Genomic DNA, 13668 nt, shown 5'->3' with positions numbered 1-13668 from the left:
ATTCTGTGAAAACTGCCAGTGGTAGTTTGATAGGGATTGCATTGAATCTGTAGATTGCTTTGGGTAGTATAGTCATTTTCACAATGTTGATTCTTCCAATCTAAGAACATCATATATCTCTCCATCTATTTGTATCATCTTTAATTTGTTTCATCAGTGTCTTATAGTTTTCTGCATACAGGTCTTTTGTCTGCTTAAGTAGGTTTATTCCTAGCTATTTTATTCTTTTTGTTGCAGTGGTAAATGGGAGTGTTTCCTTAATATCTCTTTCCTATTTTTCATCATTAGTGTATAGGAATGCAAGAGATTTCTGTGCATTAATTTTGTATCCTGTTACTTTACCAAAGTCATTGATTAGCTCTAGTAGTTTTCTGGTATCATCTTTAGGATTCTCTATGTATAGTATCTTGTCATCTGCAAACAGTGACAGCTTTACTTCTTCTTTTCTGATTTGGATTCCTTTTATTTCTTTTTCTTCTCTGATTGCTGTGGCTAAAACTTCTAAAACTATGTTGAATAATAGTGCTGAGAACGGACAACCTTATCTTGTTCCTGATCTTAGAGGAAATGGTTTCAGTTTTTCACCATTGAGAATGATGTTCCCTGTGGGTTTGTCATATATGGCCTTTATTATGTTGAGGTAAGTTCCCTTTATGCCTACTTTCTGGAGGCTTTTTATCATAAATGGGTGTTGAATTTTGTTGAAAGCTTTTTCTGCATCTATTGGGATGATCGTATGGTTTTTCTCCTTCAATTTGTTAATATGGTTTATCACATTGATTGATTTGCATATATTGAAGAATCCTTGCATTCCTGGGATAAACCCCACTTGATCATGGTGTATGATCCTTTTAATGTGCTTTTGGGTTCTGTTTGCTAGTATTTTGTTGAGGATCTTTGTATCTATGTTCATCAGTGATATTGGCCTGTAGTTTTCTTTCTTTGTGACATCTTTGTCTGGTTTTGGTATCAGGGTGATGGTGGCCTCGTAGAATGAGTTGCGGAGTGTTCCTCCCTCTGCTATATTTTGGAAGAGTTTGTGAAGGATAGGTGTTAGTGCTTCTCTAAATGTTTGATAGAATTCACCTGTGAAACCATCTGGTCCTGGGCTTCTGTTTGTTGGAAGATTTTTTTTTTTTTTTTTCTGCAGTACACGGGCCTCTCACTGCTGTGGCCTCTCCCGTTGCGGAGCACAGGCTCCGGACGCGCAGGCTCAGCGGCCATGGTTCACGGGCCCAGTCGCTCCGCGGCATGTGGGATCTTCCCGGACAGCGGCACGAACCCGTGTCCCCTGCATCGCCAGGCGGACTCTCAACCACTGTGCCACCAGGGAAGCCCTGTTGGAAGATTTTTAATCACAGTTTTAATTTCAGTGCTTGTGATTTGTCTGTTTAAATTTTCTGTTTCTTCCTGGTTCAGTCTCAGAAGGTTGTGGTTTTCTAAGATTTTGTCCATTTCTTCCAGGTTGCCCGTTTAATGGCATATAGTTGCTTGTAGTAATCTCTCATGATCCTTTGTATTTCTGCAGTGTCAGTTGTTACTTCTCCTTTTTCATTTCTGATTCTATTGATTTGAGTCTTCTCCTTTTTTTTCTTGATGATTCTGGCTAATGGTTTATCAATTTCGTTTTTCTTCTCATAAAACCAGCTTTTAGTTTTATTGATCTTTGCTATCGTTTCCTTCATTTCTTTTTCATTTATTTCTGATCTGATCTTTATGATTTCTTTCCTTCTGCTAACTTTGGGGTTTTTTTGTTCTTCTTTCCCTAATTGCTTTAGGTATAAGGTTAAGTTGTTTATTTGAGGTGTTTCTTGTTTCTTGAGGTAGGATTGTATTGCTATAAACTTTCCTCTTAGAAATGCTTTTGCTGCATCCCATAGGTTTTGGGTTGTTGTGTTTTCATTGTCATTTGTCTCTAGGTATATTTTGATTTCCTCTTGGATTTCTTCAGTGATCTCTTGATTATTTAGTAGTGTATTGTTTAGCCTCCATGTGTTTGTGTTTTTTACAGATTTTTTTCCTGTAATTGATATCTAGTCTCATAGCACTGAGGATGGAAAAGATACTTGATATGATTTCAATTTTCTTAAATTTACCAAGGCTTGATTTGTGACCCAAGATATGATCTATCCTGGAGAATGTTCCATGAGCACTTGAGAAGAAAGTGTATTCTGTTGTTTTTGGATGGAAAGTCCTATAAATATCAATTAAGTCCATCTTGTTTAATGTATCATTTAAAGCGTGTGTTTCCTTATTTATTTTCATTTTGGATGACCTGTCCATTGGTGAAAGTGGGGTGTTAAAGTCCCCTACTATGATTGTGTTTCTGTCAACTTCCCCTTTTATGGCTGTTAGTATTTGCCTTATGTATTGAGGTTCTCCTATGTTAGGTGCATAAATATTTACAATTGTTACATCTTCTTCTTGGATTGACCCCTTGGTCATTATGCAGTGTCCTTCTTTGTCTCGTGTAATAGTGTTTATTTCAAAGTCTATTTTGTCTGATATGAGAATTGTTATTCCAGCTTTCTTTTGATTTCCATTTGCATGGAATATCTTTTTCCATCCCCTCACTTTCAGTCTGTATGTGTCCCTAGGTCTGAAGTGGGTCTCTTGTAGACAGCAAATATACGGCTCTTGTTTTTGTATCCAGTCAGCCAGTCTGCTTCTTTTGGTTGGAGCATTTAATCCATTACATTTAAGGTAGTTATTGGTATGTATGTTCCTATTACTATTTTCTTAACTCTTTTGAGTTTGTTATTATAGGTCTTTTCCTTCTCTTGTGTTTCCTGCCTAGAGAAGTTCCTTTAGCATTTGTTGTAAAGCTGCTTTGGTGGTGCTGAATTCTGTTAGCTTTTGCTTGTCTACAAAGCTTTTAATTTTTCCATCAAATCTGAATGCAATCCTTGCTGCGTAGAGTAATCTTGGTTGCAGGTTTTTCCCTTTCATCACTTTAAATATGTCCTGCCACTACCTTCTGGCTTGCAGAGTTTCTGCTGAAAGATCAGCTGTTAACCTTCTGGGGAGTCCCTTGTATGTTATTTGTTGTTTTTCCCTTGCTGTTTTTAATATGTTTTCTTTGTATTTAATTTTTGATAGTTTGATTAATATGTGTCTTAATCTCTGTAGGTAGTCTGTATATACCCATAGAGCAAAGTGGGGTTTTTTTGTGTTGACAACCAAAATGGCTCTGCGTGATCCTCCAAATGATGGTGTTTACACTTTAAGATGTTGACAAGCATGTCTGGATGCTATTATTTTAGGGTGCCCTGATTTTAAAAGAACATATGCTTTATTAGGGGAAGTGGGTAATGGGGAGTGGTTATCTAATGGCTATAGAGTTTCAGTTTAGAAGCACTTAGAAATGGTTAGCACGGTAAATTTTACATTATGCATTTTTTACCACAATACAAAAATTTGCTTTAAAAATATTATTACACAAATAATACCTGATAATTATGGAAACATCAGTAAATACAGACAGGCAAAAAGGAAAATAAAATCACCAACAATCCTAACAGCTGAGATTTCTTATTGCATAAATACATAAATGCATAAATTATATGTAGGTTCACATTTGGATTTGCTGCTTAATAACCTGACTTTTTCAAACAAAGTTTACACTATTTTTAACCATGTTTTAAGTTCTATGTTCTTAATTGAAAATGCAGAGAAGTAGGATGTTTCACATTTCTGTAAACTCTAAGGCCTCAAGACAGAAGTGCAGTGGCACTTTTAGGGGTACATGCTCCTCCATTGATGCTTCTCTGTTTAGGTCATGTGTCTGCAGGAGAAAGAAAGGCTCCCCACTCCTGATTTGTCAGCCAGCTCTACTGACATCTTTCGGTAGTTCCTTTTAAGTATGAACCCATCTACAGAGGCTTCTGGTACTTTGGGAACTGGTGTGTCTACCTGTCCCTGGGGCTCTTCAGTCACATGTCTGTCCACTGGGGTAATGTAACTATGTGTCTCAGCAAGGTTAACGATTAAATTGTTGGGATGAAAGGTCAGAAGGCCTGCCTTTGGAACATCAGAACATCAGAATGGGAGATAACATGTTGCTACTTGCCTTCCACCTTCTCTGAGGAAAAGAGTGAATAAGAAACTACACAGTAATAGAAGAGTCTTCATTCCAGAAGTGATCTAGGAATCATGCTGGAGAAGTTCTGCAACTCTACTTTTTGGGTAAGAAATTTCACTTGTCCTCACTGTTGACTCTTCTCAACTTGGAACAAGTAGTAGATTAGTTTAGAGTGACTACTAATAAGACCTAGAAAAGTTAGATGTGCAGTTGGTCTAAAGTTCAGGGTTTCTTTCTTTCTTTTTTTTTTTTTTTAAGATAAGTCATAGTATCTCCCTAGGATATTCTATGTGGGAGAGATAATACATTTCTACTCTAAAATATGTTTATTGTATCCCACTCTTTTCTCTTTTCTCAGACTAGGTAGCTGTAAAATTGCCTTCTCTAAAGAGAAATACGGGAAGGGCTTCCAATTTCATCAATGTTAAGAGGGGGAATTGTTGTTTGTGGAGTATGAGGACAAAGAGAAGGTCTATGATTGAGTCTTGCTGAGAAATGTTGATGTTGAAATAATACTGATATGTTCTAGAGGAACTGGCAATTAGTGATGTGACTAGAAGTTGAGGCTAGGGATGCAAATTTGGGCATCCTGAACACTAAAACAATTTTTGAACCATTAAAGCAGAGAATTCAAAACAGCGAGCATCAGTATCAAATGGTTTAGTGGAATAGAAATTTAGGGGTTTTGAGGAAGTGTGGTCTGCAGACTCCTAGGATCAGAATCATCTGGAGTGCTTGTTAAACTGGTTTAACTATCTTAGGTAATTCTTCTGAATTCTAAAGTTAGATAATTTTATGGAGAGAGGAGAAGAGCAGGAATGAGATAGCAGAACACGTGGACAGCACTTCCCATCCTAGAAAGAACCTGGAACCCAAGGCCCTCGAGGCCAGGACACGTATACCACAGGAAGGTAGGGCTTAACGTGCCCCAGGATCTCACCAGGCCATCTCAAGAGAATTCTTTCTGAGAATCATCTGACAGATTATCTTGGTCAGGGCACCTCTATCTTTAAAGAGTCTGTGCAAACAGCTGAGCAAAGCAAAAAATATTTGTAAGAAGAGAATAATCTACCCTCACATGACTCAGATGTAAGAACTGGTGCCCCACCTTCACCTCACAAGATACTTCTATTTATTGCAGAATGCAAAGACCAGTAGAAAACTTGCTGGGAATAAGCCTTCCCTCCAATGTGCCACTGCTGCTCCTGTACCTAAGGCCTCTTCACGATCCAACATAAGCCCCTAGGGCTATAGGAGATTAATTGCCAAAGTGTGACTAAGCATTCTGCTACCTGCAGGTTAGGTTTGAGTGTCTGCCAGTGAGTTCAATCAATACTAAAACTAGAATAAGAAGTTTATATCCCAGGACTGTTCTCCCCTTTGGGTTGAGGAATGGTCCCTCTTCTTCCCACAACTTGGCAAATGTGGTGGTGAAATTAAATCATAATAGATAGTGGAGAAATTCACTTAGAATCACAGAAAGAAAGGTTTTTAGAGGATGGATTGGTCAGAAAAGTCACTAAATGACACTTAATTGTGAATTTATATCAATGGAGTTGGATAGGAAAATACAGCTAGTTAAAGGGTCAGGCTAAATATGGATATAGAACTGGGTTAAAATTGTTTGGAAGCAAGGGTAGGGATGGGTGTGGGCTGGGGGCTGGTATTCTCTTCTTTAAAATGCATGCATCCAACAATCATTCCATTTTGGTCCCCCAGAATTCCTCATTCCTGGATAGCCCGGAGGTGGACCTGCCACTTTGTTTTGAGCAAACTGTTCTGGTGTGGATTCCCTTGGGCTTCCTTTGGCTCCTGGCCCCTTGGCAGCTTCTCTATGTGTATAGATCCAGGACAAAGAAATCTTCTATAACCAAACTCTACCTTGCTAAGCAGGTATGGGAACCCCACTATTTTCTAATTAATTTTGTGGTACACAACAGAGACATTTTCTTGGTGGTTCAAATGTCTTCTTCCCTGTCTTTAACCAGCTTTTCCAGGTAGAGCCACGCTCTGGATGTCCCTGTCTCCACCTGTCCTATGCTTCATTGGCACCCTGCCATACTTCTTAGTTAAGTTACTTTGATTTTTGCATAAGAATAATGACTCCTTTTTTTTTTTTTTCTTGCGGTTCGCGGGCCTCTCACTGCTGTGGCCTCTCCCGTTGTGGAGCACAGACTCCGGACGCGCAGGCTCAGCGGCCATGGCTCACGGGCCCAGCCGCTCCGCGGCATGTGGGATCTTCCCGGACTGGGGCACGAACCCGTGTCCCCTGCATCAGTAGGCAGACTCTCAACCACTGTGCCACCAGGGAAGCCCAAGAATAATGACTCTTAAATCTTATGGATATTGGACTCTGGAAACACCAATGATGAGTAATCAGTCAGTTGAACAGTTATGGTCTTTTCAGCATTTGAGAAGCAAAGGCTGGATTATCTGTCTTCACGCTGTTCTAAGTAATCAGGAGACTATAATTCAGTTGGCATCTACCATGAGGTAAAAGTGAACTCTCTAATGGGTCCTCTGCTCCACTCAGCCAATCCAAACATTGCTCTTCTCCCCAGGCTTAGATCTGAAATAGGGCTTCCATTTTCCCAAAGTCAACCCTGAGTCTGGATGGTCGCTCAGAGTAGAGGGAGGAAGGGTGTGTGCTCACGGTGACATGCCTGAGTAGGGAAATAATGGAAAGAACGGGCTGCAGGAGGAATGAGGGTAGGAGCCTCTCAGCCAGCTGCACTGATTAATGCAGAGAAAGCCTTGTGAGAACCGGAAGATCCTCAACTGAGGTTGTAAAACTACCTCTTAAAATCTATCATCTGCTTCTTTTCACTAGGTTTTTTTCTAGCTGTCCTGATTATTAAACAGGGCTTTAGAGAGGCAAATTAGATTCGGTGTTCTTTAAGCATACAGGCCTATGACCTCAGGTTACTGCAGTCTAAAAAGAAGGAAGGAAGAAATTTGGCCAAAGGAAGTTGGATTTGCATTGACACTCTGAGGTGGGGTGGTGGTGTGTTTTGTCTACCCTGGATAGAAGAACAGTCTGCGAGAGCTTGGAGCAGGGCTGTTGTCTCCCTCGCTGACCTGAGTGCCCAGCACAGGGCCTACCACTTGGTACACATTTGTTGAATGTCGGTATTAAATGCACTCTAGGAAGAGGGATTGAGTCAAGAGTGTGTTAGACTGAACATTGAACAGCATGCTTCAGTACCCTTGGGGATGAGACGGAGCTTTTGCTTTGTCAGTCAAGTTAGAGGGCTTCTATCATTTTCTGGAGCTTCCAAGAAAAGGTTGGGTAATGAGTAAATTAGTATCCCATTTTTCTCATAGCTATTAATTAACTTTTAATAAACAACTTTATTGAGAAATAATTCACATATCATACAATTTCACCCATTTAAATACAATTCTTTTTTTTAAGTATTTTCATGATATGTGTAACCATCACCACAGTCACTTTTAGAACATTTTTTTCCCTCAAAAAGAAATCCTTTATCAACCCCTATCTCCCCATCTCCCCTAGCCCTAAGCAACCACTAGTATACTCTTTGTTGCTATAGTTTCCCTATTCTAAACATTTCATACGAATGGAATCATATAATACATGATCTTTTATTATTGGCTTCTTTTACGTAGCATAAGGTTTTCAAGGTTCATGCGTGTTGTTTAAGGCTCATCCATCATATTCCAATGTATGGATATATCATGTTTAACTTTTATAAACACAAATCTCTATAGATAAAACTCTGTAGATTAAAAGAAATGTATTAGCTTTTTTTCTCCTGTAGCTAATAATCCGCTCACCCTTGCTCATAGTTTCAGGAGCTTTGTTTATAATTTATACTTTTTTTTGTCCTCCTCCCTGAGAGTGACAGGCACAGAGCAGCGTCCTCTTAAAAATTTCAGAATAATTGGTTTCTCTTCTGAAACAGAAGTATAATTCCTCAGAAAGTAAAAATTCACTTCTTCTATGAGAACCTTCTTCTTGGATCACTCCTCAACTTGACTTCATTTCTTCACTTCCTGTTCTACCCGCCTTTGGGCTGTTTGTTCCTCTCTGATTCTCTTGAACTGTCATTGCTGTTTGGTCATTAGTGCAGTGTTTACCTCATCTGGACTAAGTCAATTTGCTTGACTAAGCTAGTGAGAGACTCTACCAGTTTGTTTAAAGGCACACCCTTACCCGAAGGACCCTGTGCATAGTAGGTAATTGAATGAATTGAATTAAAAAATGAATGAATGAATGAGCTCATTTAGTCCCAGGGTAACAAAAGAGGAGTATTGTTCTGGAGGTTGTGGATCTGCTGAGGTCAGATGTGCAGCAAAAGTGGACTTACTGTTGAGCTAGTGAGACATGGGAATCATCTTCAAGTATTTGTAGAAGTATAACATAGAAGACTGCCTAGCTTATTCTGAAAAGTTTCAGAGAGCAAGATCAAGGTAAGTCAGTGTAGGTTGTTCCAGGGGAGCTGACTTTAGCCAAACATACAGAAGAACTTTCTTTCTCTTTCTTTCTTTCCTTTTTTTATTTTTTTGTGGATGATTTACCTTTTTTATCCCTTAATCTTACATAAACTTAAAAAAGACAGAAAATCAAAGATAAGTAAATTATTTTCAGCTGTACCAAAGTTTAAGAACTTAAATTTGAGACAGCTTTATCAGTTGACTTTTCTTTGAGCCGGTTTTAAATAAGTTCAGTTGTAAAGACCATTACAAAGGTGGAAGAACTTTCTTATAGTAATAACTGTCTGATAAGTAGAATGGTCTGCTGGGGGATGTAGTTCCTGAAAATACTGAAACTGAAGTTAGACGTTTGTCTGCCAGGGAAGTGATGGAAATAGACACCCTCTGTAATGGGTCGAAGGTTCAACCAGAGTGCTTTCATAAAGCACTGGGAAAAGGAGGACTGTGCAGAGGTGGAAAGATATTAAATATGGCCAAACCACTTTACTTTCTTTTTCTTTTTTTTTTTTTTGGCTGCACCACATGATTTGCAGGATCTTAGTTCCCGGACCAAGGATCGAAGCCACGCCCTCGGCAGTGAAAGCACCGGGCCCTTGGACTGCCAGGGAATTCCTTTTTTTAAAAAAAATTTATTTATTTATTCATTCATTCATTCATTTATTTATGGCTGCATCGGGTCTTAGTTGCAGCATGTGGGATCTTTTTTTTCTTTTTTAATATTTATTTATTTTTGGCTGCATTGGGTCTTCCTTGCCGTGTGCGGGCTTTCTCTAGTTGTGGTGAACGGGGGCTACTCTTCGTTGCAGTGCACTGGCTTCTTATTGTGGTGGCTTCTCTTGTTGCGGAGCTCGGGCTATAGGCACGTGGGCTTCAGTGGTTGTGGCTCACGGGCTTAGTTGCTCCATGGCATGTGGGATCCTCCTGGACCAGGGCTCAAACCCGTGTCCTCTGCATTGCCAGACGGATTCTTAACCACTGCACCACCAGGGAATCCCGGCATGCAGGATTTTTCATTGTGGCACACGGGCTTCTCTCTAGTTGTGGCCCACGGGCTCCAGAGTGTGTGGGCTCTGTAGTTGAGGCATGCAGGCTCTCTAGTTGTGGATCATAGGCTCAGTAGTTGTGGCATGTGGGCTTAGTTGCTTCTCAGCACCTGGCATCTTAGTTCCCCAACCAGGAATCGAACCCGCATCCCCTGCATTGGAAGGTGGATTCTTTTTTTTTTTTTTTTTTTTTTTTTGCGGTATGCAGCCCTCTCACTGTTGTGGCCTCTCCTGTTGCGGAGCACAGGCTCCAGACGCGCAGGCTCAGCGGCCATGGCTCACGGGCCCAGCCGCTCCGCGGCATGTGGGATCTTCCCGGACCAGGGCACGAACCCGTGTACCCTGAATCCACAGGCGGACTCTCAACCACTGCGCCACCAGGGAAGCCCGGAAGGTGGATTCTTAACCACTGCACCACCAGAGAAGTCCCTGTACTTTCTTTTTTAATACCAATGATATTGTGTCTCTTTAGGAAGTTGAGTTCAATAAACTCCACGAGCACTTGAAACTCCTCCAGTGATTCAGAGATCAAGGGCAATGACTATTTATGGACTTGGTAATCATTAAACAACCACAATATTTCCCTGATTGTGATTAAGAAAAGCGTATGTATGTTTCTGATTATAAAAAGAATGCATTATTGTAGAAAGTTTATCAACTCTAGGGAAATAGGAAATCATTGATAATTGTATCACTCTGACATACTCCTTTAACATTTTGAGATGTTTCCTTTTACTCTTTTTAAAAAACTAAACAAACAAACAGAAAAACAAAATGAAAAAGACTCATTCTCACCCCTCTACCTTCTAGTCCTGTTCTCCAGAGGCTGCCATTTAAAATTATTTTGATGGTTACCTTCATATCTGCAAATAATGTGTTTATACCTGTGTTTCTTTTTTTTTTTAAGATGTTGGGGGTAGGAGTTTATTAATTTATTTATTTATGTTTGCTGTGTTGGGTCTTCGTTTCTGTGCGAGGGCTTCCTCTAGTTGTGGCAAGCGGGGGCCACTCCTCATCGCAGTGCGCGGGCCTCTCACTATCGCGGCCTCTCTTGTTGCGGAGCACAGGCTCCAGACGTGCAGGCTCAGTAGTTGTGGCTCACGGGCCCAGCTTCTCCGCGGCATGTGGGATCCTCCCAGACCAGGGCTCGAACCCGTGTCCCCTGCATCAGCAGGCAGACTTCCAACCACTGCGCCACCAGGGAAGCCCTGTATTTCTTGATCCATCAACTTCAAAAAATATCTATTTCTGTCCTCTGTGAAAGACAAAGATTTAGCTCATTGACCCAACTCCCTAGCTTCCTTTTTCTCTATCCCTCTTTCTCTCAGCCTTTTAATTTTGTGTGATTATGTTCTGTTCTTCTGTAGGTTACCTTTATACCTAAAAATAATCTGCCATCAATTTTATTTTATTTATTTATTTGGCTGTGCCACACAGCTTGCAGTACCTTAGTTCCCCAACCAGGGATTGAGACCAGGGTTTGTACCTGAGGCCATGACAGTGATAGCCCTGAATTCTAACCACTGGATCGTCAGAGAACTCCCCCTCCCCCTTCTTTTTTTTTTTTTTTGCCATCAATTTTAGGCTCTAGTTCTTCCTTTCTTTTTCCTTAATCCACATATAACATTGTATAAGTTGAAGGTGTACAGTGTGTTGATTAGATTTGTTTATATATTGCAATATGATTACCACCATACTGTTAGCTAACACTTCTATCATGTCACATAATTATCTTTTTTTTGTGTGTGTGAGAACATTTAAGATCTAGTCTCTTAGCAACTTTGAGGTATGTGATACAGTATTATGACTATAATCACAAGTGCATGACAAACTTGCAGTTAGAAGATAAAAAGTTCTGGAGATCAAATGAGATTTTTTTTTCAGTTTATAGTCTTTTTTAAAACTGAGGCATAATTGACATATAACATTATATTAGTTTCAGCTGTACAGCATAAGAATTTGAAATGATCACTACAATAAGTCCAGTTAACATCCATCACCATACATAGTTACATAATTTTTGTTCTTGTAATGAGAATTTTCAATGTCTACTTTCTTTTTTTATAAATTTATTTATTTTATTTTTATTTTTGGCTACATTAGGTCTTCTTTGCTGCAGGCGGGCTTTCTCTAGTTGCAGCGAGTGGGGGCTGCTCTTTGTTGTGGTATGGGGGCTTCTCATTGTAGTGGCTTCTCTTGTTGCAGAGCACGGGCCCTAGGCATGCGGGCTTCAGTAGTTGTGGCGTGTGGGATCTTCGCGGACCAGGGCTGGAACCCATGTCCCCTGTATTGGCAAGTGGATTCTTAACCTTGCGCCACCAGGGAAGCCCTCAATATCTACTTTCTTAACAGTACTGTATTGTATATTTGAAAGTTCTAAACTATAGTCACCATGCTGTACATTACATCCTCATCTCGATGCCCCTTTGTGTAAGACGAGATTTAGTGCTCCCAATAAAATTTTCAGAAAGAGCAATAGTAAATAAAGTCTCTAGGTTCTTGCTTTCTGAAAATGTTGATCTGACTATGGAATGCTAGGTTCAAAAAAACTTTTTTTTAAGTTTGAAGATGTTGCTATGTTGTTCCCCCAAATCCTGTGCTACCAAGTTAGAATTCTTCTCATTCCTTGTTATCCTCTCTAGAAGCTTTATCCTCTTTATTCTTGATGTCCTGAAATTTCATAAGAGTGTCTACTTGGGTCTTTTTTCATTCAATGGGTTCTATACTTTTAACCTAAAGACTCATGTCTTATCTCTGAGAAATTTTTATATTATTCTTTTCATTTCCTTTCCTCTAATTTTAAAATTCCATATCTCTAGAACTTCTTGTTAGATAGATGTTGGACTCGCTGAATTGATCCTCCTTCTCAACTCTTTAAAATTTCTTTTTCTCTTTTCCCCTCTGTTCTGAGAGATTTTCCTAATTTTTTCTTTTAATCATCTTAAAGAGCCTTTATTTTAGCAATAATGGGATTGATTATGAAGAATTCTTTGCTAAATAATAGCACATATCCTATTAGTTAAAGGTGCTTTCTTTGCTGGTTTTCATTATAAAGGGCCCAATATATCTGCCTGAGCCATTCTGGATGAATGAGGCTTATGGAATGAGTAGCATAGATGGATGGGAGTAGGGAGGGGTGAAGGTAGGGGAGCCGATACTAAAGATCTTCATCTTGAGGGATAAGGTACTGGTGGACCTCCTCGGTGGAGGTAATAATTCTCCCTCCTGATGGGTGGGCGGTAGTCCTTTAGAACAAAAAGATGTGTATCATGTCTTATGAGCTCATAGTACAAATATTTGACAGACTTGGAGTCATCTTTGGGTCACAGAGTTGCAGTCATTAACTTCAAAGTTTATATGGGGAGAAGGCTGAGAATAATGACCAAGGAAAGGGAATAGTGCCATTCCAATTGGGTTGGAGGAATTCCCCCTTTAAATCTATTTTATTAGTTATCTATTGCTATGTAACAAATTACTCCAAAACTTAGTGGCTTAAAAATAAACTTTTTTTAAAAAAAATCTCAGTTTCCATGGGTCAGAGATTTGGGAGCAGCTTACCTGACTTCAGGGTCTGTCATGAGGTTGCTGTTATTAATATGCAGGCTCTGCCTAAGGTCACCTGAAGGCTTGACTGGGGCTAGAAGATCTGCTTCTAAATTGACACACCCACATGGCTTTTGGCAGGAGGTCTCAGTTCCTTACCAAGTGGACCTCTCCATAGAGCTACTTGAGTGTCCTTGCTGTGAGTGATCTGAAAGAGAGAACAAAGAGGAAGCCACATTGTTTTCTATGACCTAATCTTGGAAGTTGCACACTGTCACTTCTGCCATATTCTATTTATTTCAAGTGAGTCAGGGTTCAGCCCATACTCAAGGGAAGGGGAACTAAGCTATCTTTTGAAGGGAGGAGTATTGGAGGATTTGTGGATGTATTTTAAAACCATGAAAATCAACATTCCTTAACAACACTTAGCATACTTTGAACTTTATTCCATTACTTGAACTATATATATATCCATTGATTCCATAATTATTGAGTGTGTTATCTGAATCATTGCCTACCATTTTTATTGAAGTATAGTTGATG

General features: G+C 39.7%; 1 protein-coding gene across 3 annotated transcripts in view; it reads left to right on the top strand.

Moving 5' to 3' along the window:
• The first annotated feature begins 3907 nt into the window (after positions 1–3907).
• ABCC2 (ATP binding cassette subfamily C member 2) overlaps positions 3908–13668 on the top strand; it is a 70971-nt gene continuing 61210 nt past the window's right edge. For 2 of the 3 annotated variants that reach the window (XM_081247583.1, XM_081247584.1), the window contains exons 1-2: positions 3908–4185; positions 5801–5974. In XM_081247583.1, coding sequence (XP_081103709.1) covers positions 4153–4185; positions 5801–5974 — 207 coding nt within the window. In that variant the 5' untranslated portion in view covers positions 3908–4152. The remainder of the gene's footprint in view (positions 4186–5800; positions 5975–13668) is intronic. The other variant, XM_081247582.1, reaches the window with a different exon arrangement.

This window comes from Mesoplodon bidens (assembly GCF_964165515.1).
Source record: "Mesoplodon bidens genome assembly, chromosome: 1".
NCBI lineage: Eukaryota > Metazoa > Chordata > Mammalia > Artiodactyla > Ziphiidae > Mesoplodon > Mesoplodon bidens.
Note: the sequence above shows the minus strand (reverse complement) of the source record. Positions and strands in the feature narration are given on the sequence as shown.